Consider the following 24107-nt stretch of genomic DNA (forward strand, 5'->3'; position numbering starts at 1 on the left):
AAGTCAACGGGTTGAGATGGGATTAGATGAGAGGGGAGCTAATCAAGAAAAAGGAAAAACTGATTGCATGTCATCTGTAATGTAAACAATGAACTTGCTTTAATACAAATATATTATTAAAAAAAGAAAGAAGATACAATTACAATATTTTAATAAGGGTTATAATGTTATACAAACAAGAACTACATTATGATATCTTCAATATTATTAATGGAAAAAACAATTTAACATTTAGAATAATCTTTTATACAGAAGAGGGTGTCACAACTGAACTAGGACTTGAACCCAAATGTACGACTCAGAAACAAAGTACAAATAAACAATCTTAATAACAAAGTGCAAACATTTAAATCACTCTACAGAGGAAAATACCAGTGAAGAAACCAAAAATCACTCTAATAAGGAAAAAATTATATGACAAAAAAGGCTAGACAAAGTATCAAAATAACACAAGCAAGAGCAAAACAAAATATCAAAATAATACAAAACCTGAATTGACGTAAAGCATAACATGGAAGTGGCGTAGGTTCTCTGACTGCATGGGACAAGACTAACTGGCACAGAACAAAGGGAAACGCAGACAATATATAGACAAGGTAATGGGGAACAGGTGGAAACAATCAGGGTAGTGAAGACAATCAGACCAGCTGGGAACACACAAGGGGAAGTGGCAAGTTACCTGAAACGAGAGGAGAGTTAGATTTCAAAATAAAACAGGAAGCCACAAGACAACATAGACACAAAACAAAAACTAAACATAACCAGATTTCATGGACATGACATTTACCAAACACATGACATACACAGAGACAAAATGTGCTGTTCCATTTATTCATTTAATAAGTCAATTGATCGGAATTTAAAGGGAAATCTCACATATGTGGTTTTTCAGGCAAAAATGACATTTCACTGACTCTGTCTCCTAAAATGTGATAATTGGCGTTTTTTCATTGTGTGTTTTTCATTTGTGTCCAAATAATATGCTATGAACAGTTTCAGTATTTGTTTCTTCATGTTCTACAGCTCAGTATCCATTGACCTCATTTGGCTCTGACTGGTGTTCCCTGTTTTTGTGTCAGTGTGAGAGCCAGACTCCTCTTCCTGGAAAGCAGCCTCCAACATGTTCAGGATGGATTTACGGAAAATATCCCTGTAATCTTGGCCCACAAACACATAGAGCAGTGGATTCAGGCAGCTGTTGATGTAGGCCAGACTGGTGGTTATTGGGATCCCAATGGTGGTGACGTAGTCTAAAGTCTGACTTGCAGAATTGTTTATGTAATGAACCATCTCAATTAGATTAAAAATGTGATAAGGAGCCCAGCAGAGGAAAAAAGTGGTGATAATTGCAGCGATGATCTTAAAGGTGCGACCAGACTGCCTGGCCAGGGTGTGGTTTCTCCTGAGACGATGGATTATCACAGCATAACAGGAGACAATGACAGTGAAGGGGACTACAAATCCCAGGAGGAAGCGGGTGATGGTCATGGCCTTTAAACGAAATTTTACCAACTCATCAGAAAGGGCATAGTTGTCGAAACAGTTGATGACATCTTTATCTCTAAAGGCTGGTGCAGTGTCCCTGAAGACAAAGTACGGAGCGCTGAGAATCAGAGCCAGCACCCAAACACCCAGACTCACACAGGACGCTTTATGCACACTCCTGTGGTTCTGTGCCCAGATGGGCCACACCACAGCCACACATCTGGCCACACTGATCACCATCAGAATATAGACACTGGCAAAGATGTTCATAGAGCCAATTGTGCTGTTGAGTTTGCACATGAACTTCCCGAAAGGCCAGTGAAAATCCAAAGCCAGTTTCGTCACAGTCAGGGGCAGAGATGCAGTGAAGAGGAAGTCGGCCACGGCGAGGTTGAGGAACCAAACTGTGTTAACTGTTTTCTTCATCTTGAAGCTGGTCACCCAGATAACCGCTCCGTTCCCGAGCACACCAAGAACAAAGGCCAGGCAGTAAAAAAAAAGAGACATGATCTTCAGAGACCGTCTCAGCTCAGAATAGTTATCATCAGATGTAGAGCCATTCATGTCCGATGCATTTGTTGTCGTTTGATTTAAGGGCAAAGTGGTCATCTCCATCACTGACCTGCAACGCAAAGAAAACAAGTGTAGTCTTTATATTGAACTACATAGATGTCTGTAAAATCTGCAACATACATAGAATGGACTTATATGTAAATAAATGAAGCTGCTGAGGATGCTGTTCAGAGAGACATTACTGAAAATACAAAGTTCCTTTGACAGACGGAAATCTTACTTTGACCAGCCTACTAAATGATCCATATCTTTTTAAACCAACAAAGTGTTTGATAAATGTTTTTCAGCTCTTCAAGTCTTCAATTACCTTCAACATAATTATCACTCATACATTTGTTTCTCTGTTTCAGCCAGTTCAGGTTTGACAGTCCGCCGTACTGCTTTCATTTTAAAATAAGTAATTGACCCAGAAAAGAAGCAATGTTTCTGAAATACATCTTAATTAGTACATTTTCATTTATCAAAGAGGTCAGATGATTTTATTGTCATATTTCTTTCTAACAACCTCGTTTGATAAATCTTTCATAAAAGTATTAAATTCAGAAAACAGCAAAGATTACCTTTTCTCAAAGCTCTCCAGTCAGCTGAGGATGAATTTGTTGCAGAAATGATCAAACTGACAGACTAATGTAGGCTGATGTGCAGGAAATGATGTCATGTCACCTCCTGAGTAGAGGCGGAGCCACAGGAAGCATGCACACAATTTAATTTTTTTACTGAAGCCTATTAAACCTCTTGTTTGTGCTCACACTTAAAACTGTTTGTACTTTATAATTAAAACACGTATTTCCATTTTTTAGAACAAGGATGTTTCTACAAATTTGTACATACTGCAACCTGCGAGCAAAACAGATGTGAAGTGAGAATATTTAATTTCCTCACACATGATCTTCAGTGATAGTAGTGTCAGAGCAATTGCACAAGTCTCTGGTGTGTTCAGCATGTTCCTTCCTCTTAGCATCCTGTTTGATATGCTTAGTCAAAGTTCTTCTGAAAAGACATCCTTACTCAGAGATACACCTGATAAGTAAAACGCATCATGAAATACAGTACATGCCAAAGCACAGATGCAGGTTATATGTTTAACGGCTGTCTCTATACTGACCAAGTCTATGATAAAAATGAGAACGACTAACAAGATATATAAATATATCCCGGGATTGGTATGGGCAGACACAGAAGTGAAGGAAATGGTCAAAAACATGATTGGCCAAAAAGGGGTGCTGTGAATCTGCATGTGATTCCTCATCAACTGTGTCTCAGATAATCTGTATTTCAGGTTATTAGCCAACCTTCAGTTTCAAACTAATACATTCAATTTAAAATGATGTGATTCAAATTCAGATGTTTAATTCAACTATTCAAGTTGAGCAATTAAAATTCACATATAAATAATTCAAATTCAGTTTCTACTGACACATATTTGTGCCCATAGGATTGGTATTAGTTGTTTTTTTTATCATGGTTTATTAATAGGCATCAGATAACACATGACCCTCTTTCTGCACCTTTACAGAGCGATTATAAAGATGAAAAGTGACCACGCAGTAAAGTCGTGTGGTGACTATAAGAGGGAAATCATGAGTGGAAAAAAGGGATCTTTGTATAATATTTCAATAAGGATGATAATGGTATAAAAACAAGAACTACATTACAGTCATCATCAATTTTATTTATGAAACAACAAAAACACTTTAACATTTAGAATAAGCTTTTATACAGAGGAAGGATTGTGTTTTATGACAACATGCAACATCTACCAAACACATACAATACACAGACAAAATGTGCTGTGCTGTTTATTCAACTGATAAGTCGATTGATAGGAATTTAAAGGCAAACAATTTTATAACTGATTGATCACATATGTGGTTTTTCAGGCAAAAATGACATTTCACTGACTCTGTCTCCTAAAATGTGATAATTGGTGTTTTTTCATTGTGTGTTTCCACAGTAAACTAAATGTCTCAAAACAAACAAACAACAAAAGTAAAAAATAATAATTTGTGTCCAAATAATATGCTATGTACAGTTTCAGTATTTGTTTCTTCATGTTCTACAGCTCAGTATCCATTGACCTCATTTGGCTCTGACTGGTGTTCACTGGGTTTGTGTCAGTGTGAGAGTCAGACTCCTCTTCCTGGAAAGCAGCCTCCAACATGTTCAGGAAGGATTTACGGACAATATCCCTGAAATCTTGGCCCACAAACACATAGAGCAGTGGGTTCAGGCAGCTGTTGATGAAGGTCAGAATTGTGCTTATTGGAATCCCAATGAAGATGACGATAAATAATGTTGGAGAATTGGTCACAAAATAAGCCAGCTCAATTAGAATAAAGATGTGATAAGGAGCCCAGCAGAGGAAAAAAGCGGTGATAACTGCAGCGATGATCTTAAAGGTCCGACTGGACTGCCTGGCCAGGGTGCGGTTTCTCCTGAGACGATGGATTATCACAGCATAACAGGAGACAATGACAGTGAAGGGGACTACAAATCCCAGGAGGAAGAGGGTGATGGTCATGGCCTTAAAACGAAATATTACCAACTCATACACAGACTCATCATAGTCATCAGAAAGGGCAAAGTTGTCGAAACAGTTGATGGTTACCTTGTCATCTGATAGATCTGTGTCCCTGAAGACAAAGTACGGAGCGCTGAGAATCAGAGCCAGCACCCAAACACCCAGACTCACACAGGACGCCTTACGCACACTCCTGTGGTTCCTGGCCCAGACGGGCCACACCACAGCCACACATCTGTCCACACTGATCACCACCAGAATATAGATACTGGCAAACATGTTCAAGGTGATCAGTGTGGTGTTGAGTTTGCACATGAACTTCCCGAAAGGCCAGTGAAAATCCAAAGCCAGTTTAATCACTTGTACGGACAGGAGTGCAGTGAAGAAGAAGTCGGCCACGGCGAGGTTGAGGAACCAAACTGTGTTAACTGTTTTCTTCATCTTGAAGCCGGTCACCCAGATAACCGCTCCATTCCCGAGCACACCAAGAACAGAGACCAGGCAGTAAAAAAAAAGAGTCATGATATGGAGAGACCGTCTCAGCTCAGCATAATCATCGTGATAAGAATACTCATCAGATAAGTCATTTCTATCAGATCCATCAGATGTATTGATGTGATATGAAGGTGCAGTGGTAGTTTTCTCCATTCTTGTCCTGAGACCTGTCATGAAAACATAACATATGTAGTTTATCTATATTTTGTAGAGCTCAAACAGTAACAACCACTACTTTTGATACTGTGACATTTTTCTGAATCAATATTGAAAGAATACTTGTGCCACAGTTGAAACTATAGTTTAGTTCCCCCCACTGACCCATAGGCCTACATGATGCTGCAGAGATGCGATCAGACCTGTCAGTCTTATAGGAAGTTCAGAGCCAAGCGGTACTTAGTGTTAACATAGATGCCATCATGATCATGGGTTACTTCATGCATTAATCATTGTGAGTACTTTGCACTATGTTTTTATATGATGTGTTTTTTTTACCATCTAAAGCCAAACCAAATATTAATCTTGACTTCCAGTGAAACTAAAGTTACAAAAATGTCTAAATGCCCCTTTTAAAAATGCTTCCAGGCTGACCTCGACTTATAGAGTTGAACCATGTTATTATTTCCTGGGACAAATGCTTTTCTGAGTTTCCATGAGGTAATAACTTTACATTAAACAAGTGGATGCATAAAGCCTATGAGCATGAATTCATGTATGAACAACACTTGAAATAAAATGTAATTAAATGCACATAAAGAATATTTATTATATTCTATGAACAATTAATGTATAGGCTTAAATTATAAGCTGGTTGCGGATAGGTTGTGTTTTTTTTCATTAAATCATTGACCACTTGAGAAAGCAGCCCGCTCTGAAACATATCGATTGACCTATTCTTAATTTAAAAGAGTTCGTCTTTGTTTTCTTTGTAAATTTCTTCGTAAAGCCTTTTTCTGATGCTGAAGTCTCATTGACTTCTGTATAGTCTCGTCACATTACTCTCGCACACATTCAAATGACAACACAAACAACGGTACCTCTGCCAAAGTTCAGTTGAGGATGTGTCCGCAGCACAAATCACCCTCCTCAAACTGCGCGTGAACGAAAGCTGCGTGCCAAATGTACAAGATGCTCTGTGATCTTGTAATATGTGAGGTCACGTGACGAGCACACGGACAAGATTCATCCGATAACCCCCTCATACTTTTAATGATGATGAAGGCACACATTTCTGAAAGCTATCGAATTAAAATCTGCAAAAATAAACAGGTAAAGCAAACACAACAGCGGAGTCTGATACGAACACTACTTTTCAACCATTAAAAATATCACATCATCGTTATTTCGCGCCTTGCTGTTTTGAATTTAATTGTTTAATAAAGCTATGAAAACAAATCAGGGCCTCGTTAAGAAGGAAAATGTTTACTGGTGGAAGTATTTACGAGTCCCTAACGAAAAGTCTGTAACATCTATTTTCTTCTCTATTTCTGGACACGCTTCTTTGTATTCAGACCCCCGACCACTAGGTGGAGCATTTGGCTTTCGAAATAAATGACAGATGTTGAGTGTTATTCATAGACTGTATACTGAGGTGTTGCTGTTTTGTATAAAAGAGACAAAACAACCAGCGTTTTGTTTTTGTTTGCACCTTTTATTTATTATTATTATTATTTCATATTTGGTTGGAAAAAACAGGAAGCTGCAGGGGCAACGATGGATCAATTGCAAACAACGGCTAATGATGTTTAAAACTGTCACGGTTCATTGTTCACAAAAAGGTGAGGACCCAGATGCAGACTGATATGATTTAATAAGAACAAAAGTCCAACTGAAAATCCAACAAAAACAGGAGATAACACAAGGAGCTGGGTAATCAAAAATCCCAAATAATACACAGGCAAACACAGGAAGACATACCTAGGGTTTTCACAGACAATGACAATGAACCCGCACCGAGACAAGGGAGCACAAAGACTAAATAAACTTAGGAGGTGAGGCTAATCAGACACAGGTGAGACAATCAAGGGGCAGGTGAAAACAATCAGGGCAGGGCACATAGTCAAACAAGCGGGAAACACAAAGGCAGGAAGTGGACCAACACGAAAGACAAGGTGACAAAGTAAAACAGGAAATGATCGAACCAAAGAGACACAAGTGAAATACTTAACTAAACAAGACTAAATACTGACAAGAACACAGAATAAACTAAATACAAAACTAAACGATGAGAAGTCATGACAATAGACAAAGTGACAAGGTAAAACAAGAAAAAATAACTGAACACCGAAATACAAGACAAAACCAGTACTAAACTAGAAACTCATGACAGAAACAAGGATGTTTCTTCACTGATGGAATAAGCAACATATCACTCAAACAATCAACAGTTTCTACATGTTTGTACATACTGCAACCTGCGAGCAAAAGAAGTGAGAATATTTAATTTCCTCACACATGATCTTCAGTGATAGTAGTGTCAGAGGAATTGCACAAGTCTCTGGTGTTTGCAGCATGTTCCTTCCTCTTAGCATCCTGTTTGATATGCTTAGTCAAAATTCTTCTGAAAAGACATCCTTACTCAGAGATACACCTGATAAGTAACACACATTATGAAATACAGTACATGCCAAAGCTGACACCTGTAATTCCCTGATGTTATTTTTCAATGACAAAATCAACAATGTCCACCAGCACCTCTGTTCCCACCCAACATCTCCTGCACCTGAACCCCTCCTGTACAGTCAGTCTCTTTCCTGTTTTCAACTCCCCGATGCCTCTGAAATCTCCGACCTCATCCGCAAATCCAAGCCTTCCACCTGCCAGCTGGACCCCCTCCCCTCAACCTTGGTCAAATCCTGCCTCTCCTCTCTGCCTCCATTTATTTCTACCATCATCCACTCTTCATTATCCTCCGGTTCCGTCCCCTCACTTTTCAAAACTGCAGCTGTCACAAAAACCTGGCTCAGATCCCAACTACTATAATGCCCTCCGCCCCAATCTCCAACTTACCTTTCATCTCCAGAGTCCTTGAAAAAATAGTCTCTTCTCAACTCCACGCCCATCTCACCCACAACAGCCTCTGCGAGCCTTTTCAATCTGGTTTCCGTCCCCGTCACAGCACCGAAACCGCCCTCATCAAAATCACCAACGATCTTCTCACTGCAGCTGATACCGGTTCACTCTCCATCCTCATCCTCCTTGACCTGAGTGCGGCCTTCGACACTATCTCCCACCCCATCCTCCTCAGTAGACTCTCCTCCATTGGCATCACTCACACCCCCTTCACTGGTTCCGCTCCTACCTCACAGGCCGCACTCAGTTCATTCAGCACAAGTCCTTCACACCCGTCCCCTCCCCAGTCACTACAGGTGTGCCCCAGGGCTCTGTCCTGGGGCCCCTCCTCTTCATCACTTACCTCCTCCCCCTCGGCCATATCCTCAGCGAATTTAACATTCATTTCCACCGCTTCGCGGATGACACCCAGCTCTACCTCTCCTGCAAACCAAATTCCACACTCCCACCCCCCTCCCTCTCCTCTTGCCTTTCTGAAATAAAATCCTGGTTCACCTCAAAATTAAACAGCAATAAAACTGAAATCCTACTCATCTGCACCAAATCCACCCTATCTAAAGTTGACAGTTTCTCTCCATATACAGCACCTCAGTTTCCCCCTCCCCTCAGGTTAAGAGTCTGGGTGTCATCCTCGACAGTACTCTATCTTTCAAATCCCACATCAATAACATCACCCGATTTGCTTACTTCCACTTATGTAATATCAACCGTCTCTGCCCCTCCCTCACTCCCCACACCTCTGCCATTCTTGTTCACAGCCTCATCACCTCCCGCCTCGATTATTGCAACTCCCTTCTCTTCTGCCTCCCCCAGAAAGCCCTCCATAAACTTTAGCTTGTCCAGAACTCTGCCGCCCGGATCATCACCAGAACACCTTCTTCCCACCATATCACCCCCTTCCTACAGCAATTCCACTGGCTCCCAACCAACCAACGAATCACCTACAAAATCCTTCTGTATACATTCAAATCTATTCACAACCTCGCCCCTCCCAACCTCTCCGACCTCCTGCACATTGCCACTCCATCTAGCACCCTCCGGTCTTCCTCCTCCATCCACCTCACCGTACCCCCTGCCCGCCTCAGCACCATGGGGGGCAGAGCTTTCAGCCGCTCTGCTCCCCAGCTCTGGAATTCTCTCCCACCTGACCTCCGAAATTGTACCACCCTCCCCATCTTTAAAACTAAACGCAAAACTCATCTGTTCGGCCTCACCTACTCTCCCCAACTCTAAGCACTGTCGCCTACCAGCTTGGTATTGGAGTGGAGGATGCCATAATCTTTCTGCTGCACAGGGCTTATTCAGGCAGCATTGTGAGAGTCCTGTTTTATTTTTTTTTACTTCTCCAGTGCTTTTAACACCATACAACCTTCCCTACTCAGGAATAAGCTAATGGACATGCAGGTGGATGCTCCACTAGTGGCCTGGATCACAAACTACCTCACAGGCCGCCCACAGTATGTGAGGCTACTGAACAACATGTCGGATACCATTATGAGCAACACGGGGGCACCACAGCGGACGGCCCTATCTGCCTTCCTGTTCACACTCGACACCTCAGACTTCAGATTCCAGTCACCTGCAGAAGTTTTCGGACGACACTGCCATTGTGGGCTGTATCAGCAGGGATGAGGAGGCTGTGTACAGGAATATGGTGGATAGGTTCGTGTAGTGGTGTGGACTAGACCACCTTTAACTAAACGTCACAAAGACAAAGGAGTTGGTGGTGGACATTAGGAGACGAAGGACCAGCAGACATACAGACAACATAGCAGAGGTAGACATTGTTGATGAGTACAAGTACCTGGGCGTCCACATAGACAATAAACTGGACTAGACTAAAAGCACAGATGTGGTTTACAAGAAAGGTCAGAGCCGCCTGTATTTTCTCAGGAGACTAAGATCTTTAACGTCTGCAGAACCATGCTGCAGATGTTCTATCACTCCGCGTTGGTCAGTGTCATCTTCTACGCTGTAGAGTGCTGGGGCAGCAGGCTAAAGCCACAGGATGCTAACAGACTCAGTAAGCTCATCAGGAAGGCTGGCTCTGTCCTGGGAGTGGAACTAGAGTCTCTAGTAGAAATGTCTGAGAGGTGGATGCTGAGGAAACTCCTCCACTCCACACTGGAGTCCAACCAGAGCACCTTCAGCTGTAGACTGAGAACCCTGAGGAGCACCACAGAGAGCCACAGAAAGTCTTTTCTGCCTTCGTCATAAGACTCTATAACCCCTCCCCGTTCAGCAGGAAGAAAAAAGGGAGCATAAAAGGACTTTTATCACCATGTGCACCTTCTGATATCATGTGCAATAACACTTTCAAAATCAGGTTTATATTATTATGTTCACGGTGTACAATAATATTTTTCTATATCTGGCTGTATCATGTTCATCATGTGCAATAATACTTTTCTGGCCACATTTATATTTGTATTCATGTTGATATTTATTGAATGCATAATCATGTGCACAGGGCCATGCACAGACATTTTTGGGGGCAGGGGCTCAAGCAAAAAAAAAAAAAGCCACTTGCCCCACCAACATGCACTAATTCCACCCTGATGTTGTCACACCACCGCCATCCATAATCACACATTATGTTGATAACATGGGAACTGTTTATATTACACATAATTCCACCACATTATTCCAGAAGAAACAACAGAAGAACAACATTATTCCAAAAGAAACAATAGATTTGATATGTTTTCATGAAAGTAATGCAGCCAGTCAGTGTTCAGTTGTTTAGACTCATTCAGTCTCATTAGATCAGTGGTTTCTTTGAGGGGAGTTAGGAAGGATTCAATTTAATGGCATTCAAACAGATAATACCTTTCCAGCATGTGCACTTCCTAAATATGGCATGGTTCATGCTCTACGGACTGTATCACCCTGTCTACAACAGAAATTCACACAGACATCACACATGCCTTATTCTTCAATCTTTATTCCAGGAACGCTTGGTTACATGGTAACCTTGGTTCTCTGAGTGAAGCGACTATCTCTCCACCCTACATATTTCATATTTATGGGCCTGATCCCCTTGGGACAGTTGACGTGGATACACCTTTAAGACACACCACCTATGTGGCCGCACGCGCAGGCATAAAAGGCCCAGGTGTGCATGCAATCACTGATTCAGATTGATTGGCGGAGAGATAGTAACTTCACTCAGAGAACCAAGGTTACCATGTAACCAAGCATTCTCTATTGTATCGAGACTATCTCTCCACCCTACATATTTCATATGTATGGGACCCTTTGAGACACACCGCGAGGAGACCAAGGAGACAGTGCAGATGCAGCTCCCCAAGTACTCCCCAGGTCCCTGACCCTGATATTTGAATGAGGCGTCACCACCACCAGAGTGCTCTAAATCATATCAACATCAACATCAACATCAACATATACACCTTACACATTTGTTGGCTAGTGACACCGCCAGTCACTGTGGGTCACTGCCCCATGCTGAGGCGCCAGCCACAGCCTTGGACATGGCCAACCCTGCAAGATGCAAGGGTTGGGTGTGAGGATACACTATGTGACGCTCAGAAGACCCGTCTCCTACCGGTCCTACTGACAAGGATACAAGACATCCCCTTCGCCGGGTCTACCGGACCTGCTTGCACAGGGGCACACTCCTTTCCATCAGAGGCTGCCAGGGTGAGAACGTCCATCTCCCCTTCTGATTCAGGGGAAAGGGGGCAGTTCTCTTCCACAAGTCCAGGAGCGGGAGGCTTACTAACAGTCGCCTGAGGCTCGTGTGGCACAGCTCTCTGACCCCCCCTTTTATTTAGCACTATAGAGAAAGGCAAGGGGGCATCCTTGCCTGCTGTACCCTGTGCTACTGTAGCCGCAGTCTTGGGGCGCTTAGCCGACTGAGGTCTTAAAGCAGGAGCAGGCGGCCGTTTACCAAGCAAATGGCAACGGGCCTCTCTTTGTCTTACTGACATACAAAAACAGCTCATGCATGAGGCTGGGTTGTCCCTGGCTGTTACTGCATGTTCAGCTCCTAAACAGAGCACACAATAATCATGTCAATCCTCTAGGGGCATTTTCACACCGCAGCCCATGCAGGGAGGTCCCTCGCTTCTTGCCATACTGACGCCGCTTGTCGCCAGGCAACCAGAAAGCGTCCCTTTTTTTTTTTTTTTTAAACACGGAAGTGAACTCGCGTGCTGTGCCTTATGTGTGCAGCATTAGCGGCTAGCTAATGCCTGCTCATTTTGTTTGGACATGCAGCGAGCATCCCCACATTATTCCCACCAACTCGGTCGGCTTGTCGTGGTGGAATATGTTTGGGTCGGCATCGATAGCCGCTGTACCTGGATGCGTTAACAGAGCAGGTCTTGTAATACACCACTGGACAGAGTGCTCTTACCTCGAGCACGGAAAGGATGCCACGCTATACCCGCCGACTTGTCAGCATTGATAGCAGGCTGTACCTGAGCGTGTTAGCAGAGCGAATGCTGCAATATGCTGTACGGTACCCTTTTCAGCTCTACCGGACAGAAAGGGACACCACACTATGCCTGCTGACTGGGCCAGCTATGATAGTAGGCTATACATAGACGCGTTAACAGAGAGAATCGTGCAATACATGGTACGGTACCCCTTTGAAGTCCTTTACCATGGATTAAGGGAGGAAAATCAGCTGTCCAGAGAGGGGCCCGCAGACCAGCTCTCCTGCTTGCACAGCGGTAAGTGGATTCTTTTCGCTAACTCTCCAAACTTCTCTTTCTTTTGTCTTGTAACTTCTTCTCTCACGTCTTCCACTCCCAAGTGAAAATCAATGAATCAGTGATTGTATGCGCACCTGGGCCTTTTATGCCCGCGCATGCGGCCACATAGGTGGTGTGTCTTAAAGGTGTATCCAGATCAACTGTCCCAAGGGGATCAGTCCCATACATATGAAATATGTAGGGTGGAAAGATAGTCTCGATACGATAGAGAACAGGAATAACAAAACAGAAAATACATGCAATGAATAAAGGTGTATTTACCTTTTCTAGCAGTGTTTATGCTGCATCTTCTTTTCCAATCAAAATGTATTTATTGGATGATTGAAACTTTTATTTTAACAGGAAAAACACACTGCTGTGCAACTGTGACATTCCCAAACAATAAAACACTTTTAAGCATCACGTTTTTAAAAACTGGCTATAAAGAGAGGGGGTGACTAAAACTATCAAACCATGCAAAATGTAACAACCTGCTTCAGAAATGATCTTCTTCTTGATATTGTGTAAAATTACATTCTGTATCATGCACTATCTTTGAATTCATAATCTTGTGCAATATAAGTTCTTACTGCGTAATAACTGTCAATACTACTATCAGTTTAACTGCCACCATTCCTTCCTGCCTACTTCTGTAAATGACTGTTGTAATATTGTTTTTCTATCAGGCGCGGTCTCTTTTGCATTAACCCATACACTTTATATTTAATGTTTTCACTTATATTTGAGTTATTTTTTTCTCTAATTTGTACTGTATTTTTGGAGCTATCTGTTTTCCTTAGGGATTAATAACTTTCTATCTTATCCTTATTAATAGACATCAGATAACACATGACCCTCTTTCTCCACCTTTACAGAGTGACAATAAAATGAAAAGTAATCACGCAGTAAAGTCTTGTGGTGATTATAAGATGGAATTTTGAGTGGAAAAAATGTGTATAATATTTTAATAAGGCTGATAATGTTATACAAACTAGAACTACATTACAGTCATCATCAATTTTATTTATGAAACAACAAAAACAATTTAACATTTAGAATAAGCTTTTATACAGAGGAAGGATTGTGTTTTATGAACACATGCAACATCTACCAAACACATACAATACACAGACAAAATGTGCTGTGCTGTTTATTCAACTGATAAGTCGATTGATAGGAATTTAAAGGCAAACAATTTTATAACTGATTGATCACATATGTGGTTTTTCAGGCAAAAATGACATTTCACTGACTCTGTCTCCTAAAATGTGATAATTGGTGTTTTTTCATTGTGTGTTTGTCATTTGTGTCCAAATAATATGCTATGTACAGTTTCAATATTTGTTTCTTCATGTTCTACAGCTCACTTTCCAATGACTTCATTTGGCTCTGACTGGTGTTCCCTGTGTTTGTGTCAGTGTGAGAGTCAGACTCCTCTTCCTGGAAAGCAGCCTCCAACATGTTCAGGAAGGATTTACGGACTTTATCCCTGAAATCTTGGCCCACAAACACATAGAGCAGTGGGTTCAGGCAGCTGTTGATGAAGGCCAGACTGGTGGTTATAGGGATCCCAATAGTGATGACGTAGTCTAAAGATAGATTTGCAAAACTGGTTATCTGATGAACCAGCTCAATTACAGAGAAGATGTGAAAGGGGGCCCAGCAGAGGAAAAACGTAATGATAATTGCAGCGATGATCTTAAAGGTGCGACCAGACTGGCTGGCCAGGGTGTGGTTTCTCCTGAGACGATGGATTATCACAGCATAGCAGGAGACAATGACAGTGAAGGGGACTACAAATCCCAGGACGATGCGGGTGATGGTCATGGCCTTAAAACGAAATATTACCAACTCATACACAGACTCATCATAGACATCAGAAAGGGCATAGTTGTTGAAACAGTTGATGACCTCTTCATTTCTAAAGGCTGGTGCAGTGTCCCTGAAGACAAAGTACGGAGAGCTGAGAATCAGAGCCAGCACCCAAACACCCAGACTCACACAGGACGCTTTACGCACACTCCTGTGGTTCCTGGCCCAGACGGGCCACACCACAGCCACACATCTGGCCACACTGATCACCATCAGAATATAGACACTGGCATAGATGTTCAAGGAGGTCAATGTGGTGTTGAGTTTGCACATGAACTTCCCGAAAGGCCAGTGAAAATCCAAAGCCAGGTACGTCACACTCATGGGCAGACATGCAGTGAAGAGGAAGTCGGCCACGGCGAGGTTGAGGAACCAAACTGTGTTAACTGTTTTCTTCATCTTGAAGCCGGTCACCCAGATAACCGCTCCGTTCCCGAGCACACCAAGAACAAAGGCCAGGCAGTAAATAATGAGAGTCATGATCTTCAGAGACCGTCTCAGCCCAGAATAGGGGTCAATATACTCAAAGCCATTTCCGTCAGATACACCTGTTGTATTCAGGTGATATGTAGGGGTTGTGTTCATCTCCATCGTTGTTCCTACAATAAACACGTAAAGAAACAACATGAATTTTTTCTTTTTGATAATTATTTTCCCGACAGCTGCCAATGACTATCCATCATGATAAAATTAGTTATAGAGATCAGTGTTTTATGTGTGTATTAATGTATATTGTTTATAAAACCTACAAGGACTTTTTGTAGATTTATTAGATCAATACACTCAATGCTTTATGCGTTTATGAGCAGTTAACTGTTATTTATTGATAAGAATACTTGTTCCAGCAGATGGTTACATGCAGAAAAGTGCAATTTAGTGTAAACTGACTTACAGGCAGGTCTTTGTAGATAGGCAGCCAGGAAAACTGGTAACAAGAAAGATGCAGGGAGGCAGGTCCAGGATACAAGTCCTAAAAAAGAGACATATGCAGCCCATGTTTAATAAAACATAGCCTTAAAATTCCCTTTGCGTATTAGTGCAAAGTATCTTTGAACATTGCAGTCAATTGGAAAAGAGTCCGCAAGTAAAGTGTTAATAATAAGACATTGGTCTGGCTTTAGATTTGGAAGCTGCAAAAATCATAGTTAACTGTTTATAATTTTATAGCTAATGGCTAATAAATGTTAGATAAAGTATTGAATGTATTAATTATAATGAAGCAACTAAAAAGCTTAGTGAATGTCAGCTGGTTAAACTCGATAAATTAGTTTTAAATGCTTTTAGTAACAAGTATAAGAACCTGATAATATGGCTTTTATTACATTTCATCTGTAAACAAGTTTATTAATGACTTTAAATTTGTTTTTATTTAACAATTAACATGTATGATGCTGTTATTAAGATTTATTAACACAGAATAATGTCTGACATAAGTTTCTTTCAGTCATCTAAATGCTTAAAAATGTAACTAAAGTCAGCGATGATAATTCTTTGAAATAGATGGAACAAAATGATTTAAATCAGCAGTGATCACGTGAATTGTTATCCACCTCTAGAAACTTAATGTATTCTATTCTCTAGATACAAAGACATAGATTGGAATAACAAATGAGACTGACCGGGTCTCACATATTATTGACTCTGGCTTGTACTGAACCTGCTGGCTGACACTCCAGGACCCACATCAGGAAAAAACGGCCTTTGCTGTAGTGTGGCGGTCTCATATGACTTCATCATATGAAATCATTCTTATTTACTCTCCCTTCTCTGTTCATTTGTTACTGCCTTGTTTGTGTAATACCAAACTGTTAACAGGGTGTTGTAGCAGAATGAAATTCACAACTTTAGAGACATAAAAACAGGAACAAAAATTGACCAAAACTTTGAGGAACCTTATCAGTTTAACTGACTTTCTTCTGTTTTTGTTTTAAATTCCAGAAAAGCAGCAAAATCTCTGAAAAAACTCTGTGATTTATATAAATTAATTGCTTATTATTTAATTTCATAGCAAGAAGTCAGACAGTTTTTATTGTCACATTCCTTTTAACAACCTTGTTGGATCAATTCTGAGTAAAATAGCTTAAAAAAAATTGAGTGAATGTCAACCTACCGTTCTCAAAGCTTCCCAGTCTTCTGAGGATAAATCGTTGACGGATTAATGTAGGCTGAAGTGCAGGTATTGATGTGACGTCACCACCCACATGGGCGTCGCCACAGGAAGCACACAGAAAAAAGAAAACAGTGGAACTTTTTGAGGATCTGTTTAAAGACGAACAATTGTATCTGTTACATATTATTAGGATTTTCCAACCGTGTATTGTTGTACTTTATTTATCTAATTTTGTGATTTATTTATGTGTTTACATAAAGTCATATTATCATTGAATCCGATGTTCTGGTCAATAAAGTTGAAAACAAAAAAAACTGGCAGCATGCTGTAAAAAAAGACACATTTTACCCTTAAGTTCACTAAATATCTTATGTGGATGTAAATTACTTCTGTAATTGGCTGTGGATTATTTTGTGGAGCGGCACATATAGAACCATGTGAGTTTTTCTGCTTTGCAGTGACTATGTGAATCAACACGCGGACATGGAGGTGTCTTAATGTCTCCTCTCGTCACCGTCCACCACTTTTAAGAGGCATTTGTTTAAAACAGAGGGATGCCAAACTGTCTTAAAACAGCACATTACGCTGCTTCCGTTGACCCACCCCTGCCAGCAAAAAAGATCTAAACTGGGAATAAATCTTTTCCAACATATTATTTTAATTGATAGTGTCAGTGGAAATTTACAAGTCTACATTGTCTGCATCATGTTCCTTCCTGTCAGCGTCATGTTTTGTATCCTTAATAGGATTTGGTCAGTATGTTGACACCTGCCGTGCCATTGCGATGGAGAAATAAGGCACAAAAAGTTTCCACAGACAGTGCTGGCAACACTTAACTGCTCAGACGCATCAAGAAGCCCTTTAGAGTGAGACAGAATTCAGATCACTGAATCCACTTCCAGAGTTTAGCCGTGACTGAAACATTCCCATAATTCACCCACAGTTGTGGTTGAGCACTCTCGTTTCTTTACAGAACAGTTCATCTGCAGATTTCTTTATTCTACGATCATACCAAACATCAAGTTAAACCTGACAAAGACAGGCAAAGTACTGCACCATTATAATTATGTTTTTCTGTGTGTTTTCATCACATTCAAAGACTGTTAAATGGGAAATTAATATATTTTTAATCTATTCAAAGTCAGCGTTGGTCACTGCTGGTATCCTGACCTCAGCAAGAGACTGGCAATTGTTTGTGGACCTTGAACGGCAGCTGAAGTTTCTCAGCCATATTGCAGCCACCACCCTGCGACCAGACATCGTCCTCGTGATGGATTCAACCAAGCAAGCTGTGCCGCCGGAGCTTACAGTCTCCGTGGGAAGATCGCTTGGAAGAGGCGTTTGAAAGGAAGCTCTCCAAGTACGCGGGACTGGTCAGCGACTGTCAGCAAGCTGGATGGAGGGCAAGATGTTTCCCATTGGAGGTTGGATGTCAGGGTCTTGCACCCCTTTCTCCGGCCAGAGCCTACACCGGCTTGGGCATCGAGGGAGAGAGGAAGAGGAGAGCCATCGCAGTACAACTGACGCGGCAGAGAGGGCCTCAAGATGGCTGTGGCTCAAAAGAGGGGAGTCAGGGAGTCAGCGGTCTGATCGGCCCTGGCTGGGTCACCTGGAGGAGGGTGTAGGCTGTTAAAAGACCCGAAACACCTGAAGATGTGTCCAGAAGTATCTACAGATGTATGTCCAAACTATTTCACTAAAACTAATAAAAAAAATCACTGGTACCACATCGAGTTTATTAGAATCATATGACATGTATTAGAAGTGACTAATAAAAACTGACCTTGCAGAACAGCCTGCTCTGGTTATTTGTCCATCATAACAGCTGATTTACCTGACTGCCTCACCTGACATGAATGGACTGAAGTGAAAAGAATAGCCTGGAACACAATGATTCATATGCAGCCATAAACAGTGCAAACAGATTAGAAGCACTATTAAGAGCTGCAAATCACTCAGTGCAGTCCCGTGTTTTGCCCCTCTCATGTTTGCTCGGCTTGATTTAAGAGACAGATTTGGGCTTCGGGGACTTCCAATGTGCCCGGAAAATGGAAAGAGTCTAAAAACTCCAGTCCAGTCCTCACTTGTGAAACACAAAGAGCATTTAAAGCCTGCCTGAGGACAGCTGGGAAACAGCGCCCTCTGCTGGCCATGTCTGTAATAATATGGATGAAGAGTAACAACTTTAAAAGTACACCCTTGTGGTCGATTTGTTTAATGATCAGGTTTTATATGTTGTTAGATCATGAGTATTGTTGTGTATGTGATATAAAAACACATATAATCAGGATAATATTTAAATAATGGAAATGATGGTAACAAAAAGAACCACATCAGTCGTCATTATTGTCATCATTTATTGACTCCCACTAAAAGTAAAAAACACAACAAAATCTAATGATCATTTTTACATAGCTTACATTGTAATAAGGCTTTTTAGTCAGTTTAAATGCTTTATGCCACCTATATTGAAGTCATACATAAATATAGTGAGTGTGCCACTCTATTATTTACATTTGATTGGTCTCGTTATAGGACATTAATGGTCAAAAAGTCACCGGCTCTACATGTAAAATGAGTTTATTTCATGGTTTTACTTTGTCTTTTTTTCAGTTAACTGAGCATCTTTCAGTTTTTCTGCTGTTAGTGGAGAAAAAAATGTCAGTTTGAAATGTCATAATGAAAAAAAAATCTTTGGTTTCAGCTGTGAAATAAAGACTGAAAAGGATAAATTAAAATCAGATTATATACACAACATGCACTGAGTGTAGGACGAGGGGTCACAGACGTACCCTCTCCCTAAACATCCAATAATGATCAACATATCAAACTAAGCCAAGTACACGATGCAGCTGCAACTTTAAGCATAGTAATGTCATAGTCGCGACTATATGTATTCATTAAGCTTACACTGACCTGTCCTTGTGCTGAATGACAGATGTAAATAACAGGTTTATCAAAGCATGCAGCAGTTAAATCTTATGAATAAAGAGCACTATACAGACAACATGAGTTTTACTTAAAGTAGTTTAACTTCTCACTTCACCTTCACTTAGTATGTACACAGGAAATCTGTGGCTGGGATGAGTTGGGTGTGAGGAGGAAGCTGGGAAATGAACTTGTTAGAAGCTACATGCGTAGTTTACAGCCTCCTGTATTATTATAAGGCAAGAAATATAAGGCATAATGTATTTTTAAACTCCCCTATCACGGTGAGTTCATGTGACAAATGAAAAACATGTTAACTTTGTCAACAAAATGTAAACTTTTGTCGCTTGTGTTGCACAAATTCAACCTTAAACTTGGGTAACACTGCTGGCTGTGGGTCAAAGTGCAGCAAACAACAGGTGTGTATAGTGAAGAACAACCTCTAGGAGCCACGGCTAAATTTTCTGGGCTTCCGGTGTAGCCAGCGGTTAACGATCAAGGCCTTCCAGCTAAGACTTCCTTTTCTGTGCGCTGCATTGTTTACAGTCCGACCAGCAACTTGAGAAGCGAGAATGGAGCTGGAGTCTGGAGTTGACGTCTAAGAACAGATTGTTAGCTGCACTTGCATGCAGATGTCTGTTTATAGAGTTTAATTCAAGCTAATTTGTGGCCAGAGAACGCTGATGGGAGCAAGGATGGCATTACAGTACACGGACTGCTGTTTCTGCATACAACCAAAGCCTGCTGATTGGTTGAGACTAGTCGGACTACTCACGTAAACCAGAACACCTTTTGCGCAGAATCTGTAAATCGAGATTGAGTGCAGAAGAAACATTGACACTTACATCCAGCCTCTTGCTCTTCTAAACAGTATTCCGATGTGTATAAATGTGCCTGCATGTGTGTATTTATGTGTGTAGCTTTCTTTTTGTCCCCTGTAAATCACTGTAATCTCTATTTTTGATAAAGCCTGAATAAGCCTAACATTTGTTAACTAAAACATTTAACCTTTACGCCACTTTGAGTCCCATGAAAGCATCACAAAAGGATCTATACAACTTACTGTACAATGTTATCACCTGTCTGCTCCACCATAATGAAAGTCCTGTAGGTGATGCTGAGAGGCTGACTGTGAGTCAATCATAAAACTTTCATCAATAAAACTGTGACAGGTGAAATGTTTCAGTCTCAGATAATATATGTTTGATTTCTTGATTTAAAAAAGCTTTTAAAAAAAGGTTGTTTTTTTATATCTGCTTACATTTGCTATGTACAGTTAGAGTATTTGTTTAATACGTCATGGACGATCTTATACTTCAGCATCAGAATAAGACTTTTCTTTGCTCCGGCTGGTGATCATTGAGTTTGTGTATGTGTAAGAGCGAGAGACCTCCTCCTGGAAAGCAGACTCCAACACGTTCAGGATGGATTTACGCACTTTATCCTTGAAGTCTTGGCCCATGAACACATAGAGCAGTGGGTTCAGGCAGCTGTTGAGAAAGGCCAGGCTGGTTGCGATGGGGACTCCGATAGTGGTGACATGGTCCAATGTTTGACTTGTATGGGTAGCCATGTGATTGACCAACTCTATTAGAGCCATGATGTGATAAGGAGCCCAGCAGAGGAAGAAAGTGGTGATAACTGCAGCGATGATCTTAAAGGGCCGGCTTGATTTGCTGGCCAGGGTGCGGTTTCTCCTGAGACGATGGATTATCACAGCATAACAGGAGACGATGACAGTGAAGGGGACTACAAATCCCAAGAGGAAGCGGGTGATGGTCATGGCCTGATGTCGAAACTGTCGCAGCTGATTCACAGACGGAGTTTCATAGTCGTCAGAAAAAGCAAAGTTGTTGAAGCAGTTGATGATATCATCGTTGTTGTATGATGGTCCAATGTCTCTGAAGACAAAGTACGGAGCGCTGAGAGTCAGAGCCAGCACCCAAACACCCAGACTCACACAGGACGCTTTAAGCACACTCCTGTGGTTCTGGGCCCAGACGGGCCACACCACAGACACACATCTGTCCACACTGATCACCACCAGAATATAGACACTGGCAAACATGTTCAGAAAGCTTATAGCGCTGTTCAGTTTGCACATGAACTTGCCAAAGGGCCAGTGGAAATCCATGGCTGTGTACGTCACACTCAGAGGCAGGAACGCAGTGAAGAGGAAGTCAGCCACAGCGAGGTTGAGGAACCAAACTGTGTTAACTGTTTTCTTCATCTTGAAGCCGGTCACCCAGATAACCACTCCGTTCCCGAGCACTCCAAGAACAAAGGCCAGGCAGTAAACAATGAGAGACATGATGTTCAGAGACTGTCTCAGCTCAGCGTGCTCGTCCTTATAGTCATACTCGTCGTCGTCGTCCTCATACATGGAGCCATTCTTTCCAGTGGCATCTGTTGTATTGATGTGGTAGAAAGGGGTAGTGGTCATTAGATCCATCATTGTCTTGAGACCTGCAAAAAAGACAAAAGTTAAAGTTAAGAATTTCATATTTCACTGAGCGAGAGATTAGAGTTTTCTTAGAAAATGTTCTTTAACAGCTCAGAAAAAAAAGTTCTGTTTATATGTTTAACTTCCACAATAAGGCCTAGACGATGCACATAGATTTTACTTGATAGGGCAGCAGTCCAAACCATGATATACTAATGTACGATCAGGTGATAAATCTTGGATTTAAAACAAAGTTTCCCAACTTTAGAGGCTTGTATCTTTCTATAATGCTGAGAAAACACACTTGTGTACATGTAAAAGCAAAAATACTGCTTACAGGGCACAAATTTCCATGTGAAAGGATAAGTGAAATTAAGTAAAAAGAGGAACGGTAGCATAGGCTTCAGCAAAGTGTGTCTGACCACCACAGTGACTTTAACCCTTACTCTATTGCATCAACAAAGATGTTCTCACGCACTGTACACAGTTTACAGTTTGACATAGTTCGCCCTGATAGCTCACAAAGACATGAAATAACCACAAACTCCTTGAAACAAAGCGGTTTAAATTCCAGACTTTTGGAGTTTTCCAGAGTATATTCTAAAGCCTACATAAGAGGCTTTTATCGTCTATTTTCCCCTTCAGGTCAGTGAGATTAAATAAATGGACATTACCTTTCACAAAGCGCCAGTACGGTGAGGATGTGTCCGCTGCAAAGGCAACTCTGAACGAAGTTTGCCTCGTCTGCGGGATTATTGGATTTCTGATCCCTGACTCCTTAAGTATGTGACGTCATCGCCCACATCGAGGCGGCGCCTCGGGCGCGCGCACTCTCCTCATTTAAGTTCCATAAAACCTTTTGCACTGTAGGCTTTATATTTTCCTGTTCATGCGCTGCAGAATACTTTACATTTTGTAAAAGAAAACACAGTTGAGGCTTCACTGGTGGACAGACACGTTCTCTTATTAACTGTGCTGCTCTGTTCATCTTGAGTGTGACGCAAAATCCTGCCAAGACAAGTCCTCCTGAAATTTAGCTGGGAAACTCCGAAAGAGAAAACACCAAGCAACCAAACAACTAAATGCATAAATTGTGGGTTTGTCAAGATGACTACCTGAGAAGGAGTGGAGCGGTGACTTCTCATGTGCACCGTGATCCTGCTGCGTAATGTGTTTTTCTCCCTGTGGGTTGAGGTCATGTTTGCTCGAGGTAATTGCCCCGTGTTGATCGTGTGAATGGACTTTGGTAGGTTACATACTATTGATACATTTTAATGTCCCCTCTCTTCATCCGGCACTACATGAAAGAAAGTCACAGCAGCATCTGTCGATGATTTAAGGTTGCCTTGCACTTTTATGAAATAGCAGGCTACTCCCTTTGTGCCACTGACTATTTGAATCTGGACACATAACTGTGGTGCCTCTGTGGAAAAAAGAGGGAGACGTTTGGAGAAAAAAATCAGCTTTTTGTCACATTATGGAATTTAGGCTCATATTAAGGCAAAATATAAGTCATCTACAGTATATTGGGTTTTTTTGCATCCTCTTAGAGATCATTTTGAATAAGTATACATGTGTTTTATGAAGATAGACATTGTTTGCACGCACACACTCCTCAAACAGAAGCTGTAGTTTTGCAGCTTAGTCACTTTGGTTAATTGTAAAAAAAATAAAAAATAAAAAAATGCATGAGCTCCAAAGTTAAAAAAGGAACATCTTGGCACAGTATTGGATGTTTTTGGTCACTGAAGAATACTTCTTCCTCATTAAACTGAAGCCTTCATTCCTGAAGCATGTGACATTCAAAATATCTGCCAAAAGGTGCACAAGTTTTACTACAGAAACAACCGCAGAACTGATTGCTAGCTTAAAACAAAAGGGAATTCATAC

The 24107-nt window shown here is 41.3% G+C and overlaps 4 protein-coding genes across 5 annotated transcripts; all 4 read right to left on the reverse strand.

The window, feature by feature from the left end:
- Nucleotides 1–202: 202 nt before the first annotated feature.
- On the reverse strand, nucleotides 203–2648 carry LOC138584497 (chemerin-like receptor 1). Its single transcript, XM_069656746.1, has 2 exons — nucleotides 2619–2648; nucleotides 203–2107 (listed from the first exon to the last, which is right to left on the reverse strand). The coding sequence occupies exon 2, from the start codon at nucleotides 2098–2100 to the stop codon at nucleotides 1018–1020; it is 1083 nt and encodes a 360-aa protein (XP_069512847.1). The 5' UTR covers nucleotides 2101–2107; nucleotides 2619–2648; the 3' UTR covers nucleotides 203–1017.
- A 1061-nt stretch (nucleotides 2649–3709) lies between these two features.
- On the reverse strand, nucleotides 3710–5227 carry LOC138584601 (chemerin-like receptor 1). Its single transcript, XM_069656871.1, has one exon. It carries the CDS (start codon nucleotides 5225–5227, stop codon nucleotides 4115–4117), a length of 1113 nt encoding a protein of 370 aa, XP_069512972.1. The 3' UTR covers nucleotides 3710–4114.
- Nucleotides 5228–13938: 8711 nt separating this feature from the next.
- On the reverse strand, nucleotides 13939–16861 carry LOC138584393 (chemerin-like receptor 1). Of its 2 annotated transcripts, XM_069656614.1 has the most exons (3): nucleotides 16847–16861; nucleotides 15629–15706; nucleotides 13939–15335 (listed from the first exon to the last, which is right to left on the reverse strand). In XM_069656614.1, the coding sequence occupies exon 3, from the start codon at nucleotides 15325–15327 to the stop codon at nucleotides 14221–14223; it is 1107 nt and encodes a 368-aa protein (XP_069512715.1). In that variant the 5' UTR covers nucleotides 15328–15335; nucleotides 15629–15706; nucleotides 16847–16861; the 3' UTR covers nucleotides 13939–14220. The 2 variants fall into 2 exon arrangements, with proteins under 2 accessions (XP_069512715.1, XP_069512716.1); XM_069656615.1 differs by lacking the exon at nucleotides 16847–16861 and having other exon boundaries at nucleotides 15629–15807.
- Nucleotides 16862–19197: 2336 nt separating this feature from the next.
- Nucleotides 19198–22229, reverse strand: LOC138584484 (chemerin-like receptor 1). The gene has a single exon (XM_069656733.1). It carries the CDS (start codon nucleotides 22227–22229, stop codon nucleotides 21084–21086), a length of 1146 nt encoding a protein of 381 aa, XP_069512834.1. The 3' UTR covers nucleotides 19198–21083.
- Between the last annotated feature and the right edge of the window lie 1878 nt (nucleotides 22230–24107).

The sequence above is a fragment of the Semicossyphus pulcher genome, unplaced genomic scaffold, assembly GCF_022749685.1.
Source record: "Semicossyphus pulcher isolate SPU_LCO1_2020_fin unplaced genomic scaffold, fSemPul1.0.p SCAF_9, whole genome shotgun sequence".
Lineage (NCBI taxonomy): Eukaryota > Metazoa > Chordata > Actinopteri > Labriformes > Labridae > Semicossyphus > Semicossyphus pulcher.

Coding starts and splice junctions, on each gene's coding strand:
- LOC138584497 (XM_069656746.1), bottom strand. CDS start 2,100: ATGGAGATGACCACTTTGCCCTTAAATCAAACGACAACAAATGCATCG.
- LOC138584601 (XM_069656871.1), bottom strand. CDS start 5,227: ATGGAGAAAACTACCACTGCACCTTCATATCACATCAATACATCTGAT.
- LOC138584393 (XM_069656614.1), bottom strand. CDS start 15,327: ATGGAGATGAACACAACCCCTACATATCACCTGAATACAACAGGTGTA.
- LOC138584484 (XM_069656733.1), bottom strand. CDS start 22,229: ATGATGGATCTAATGACCACTACCCCTTTCTACCACATCAATACAACA.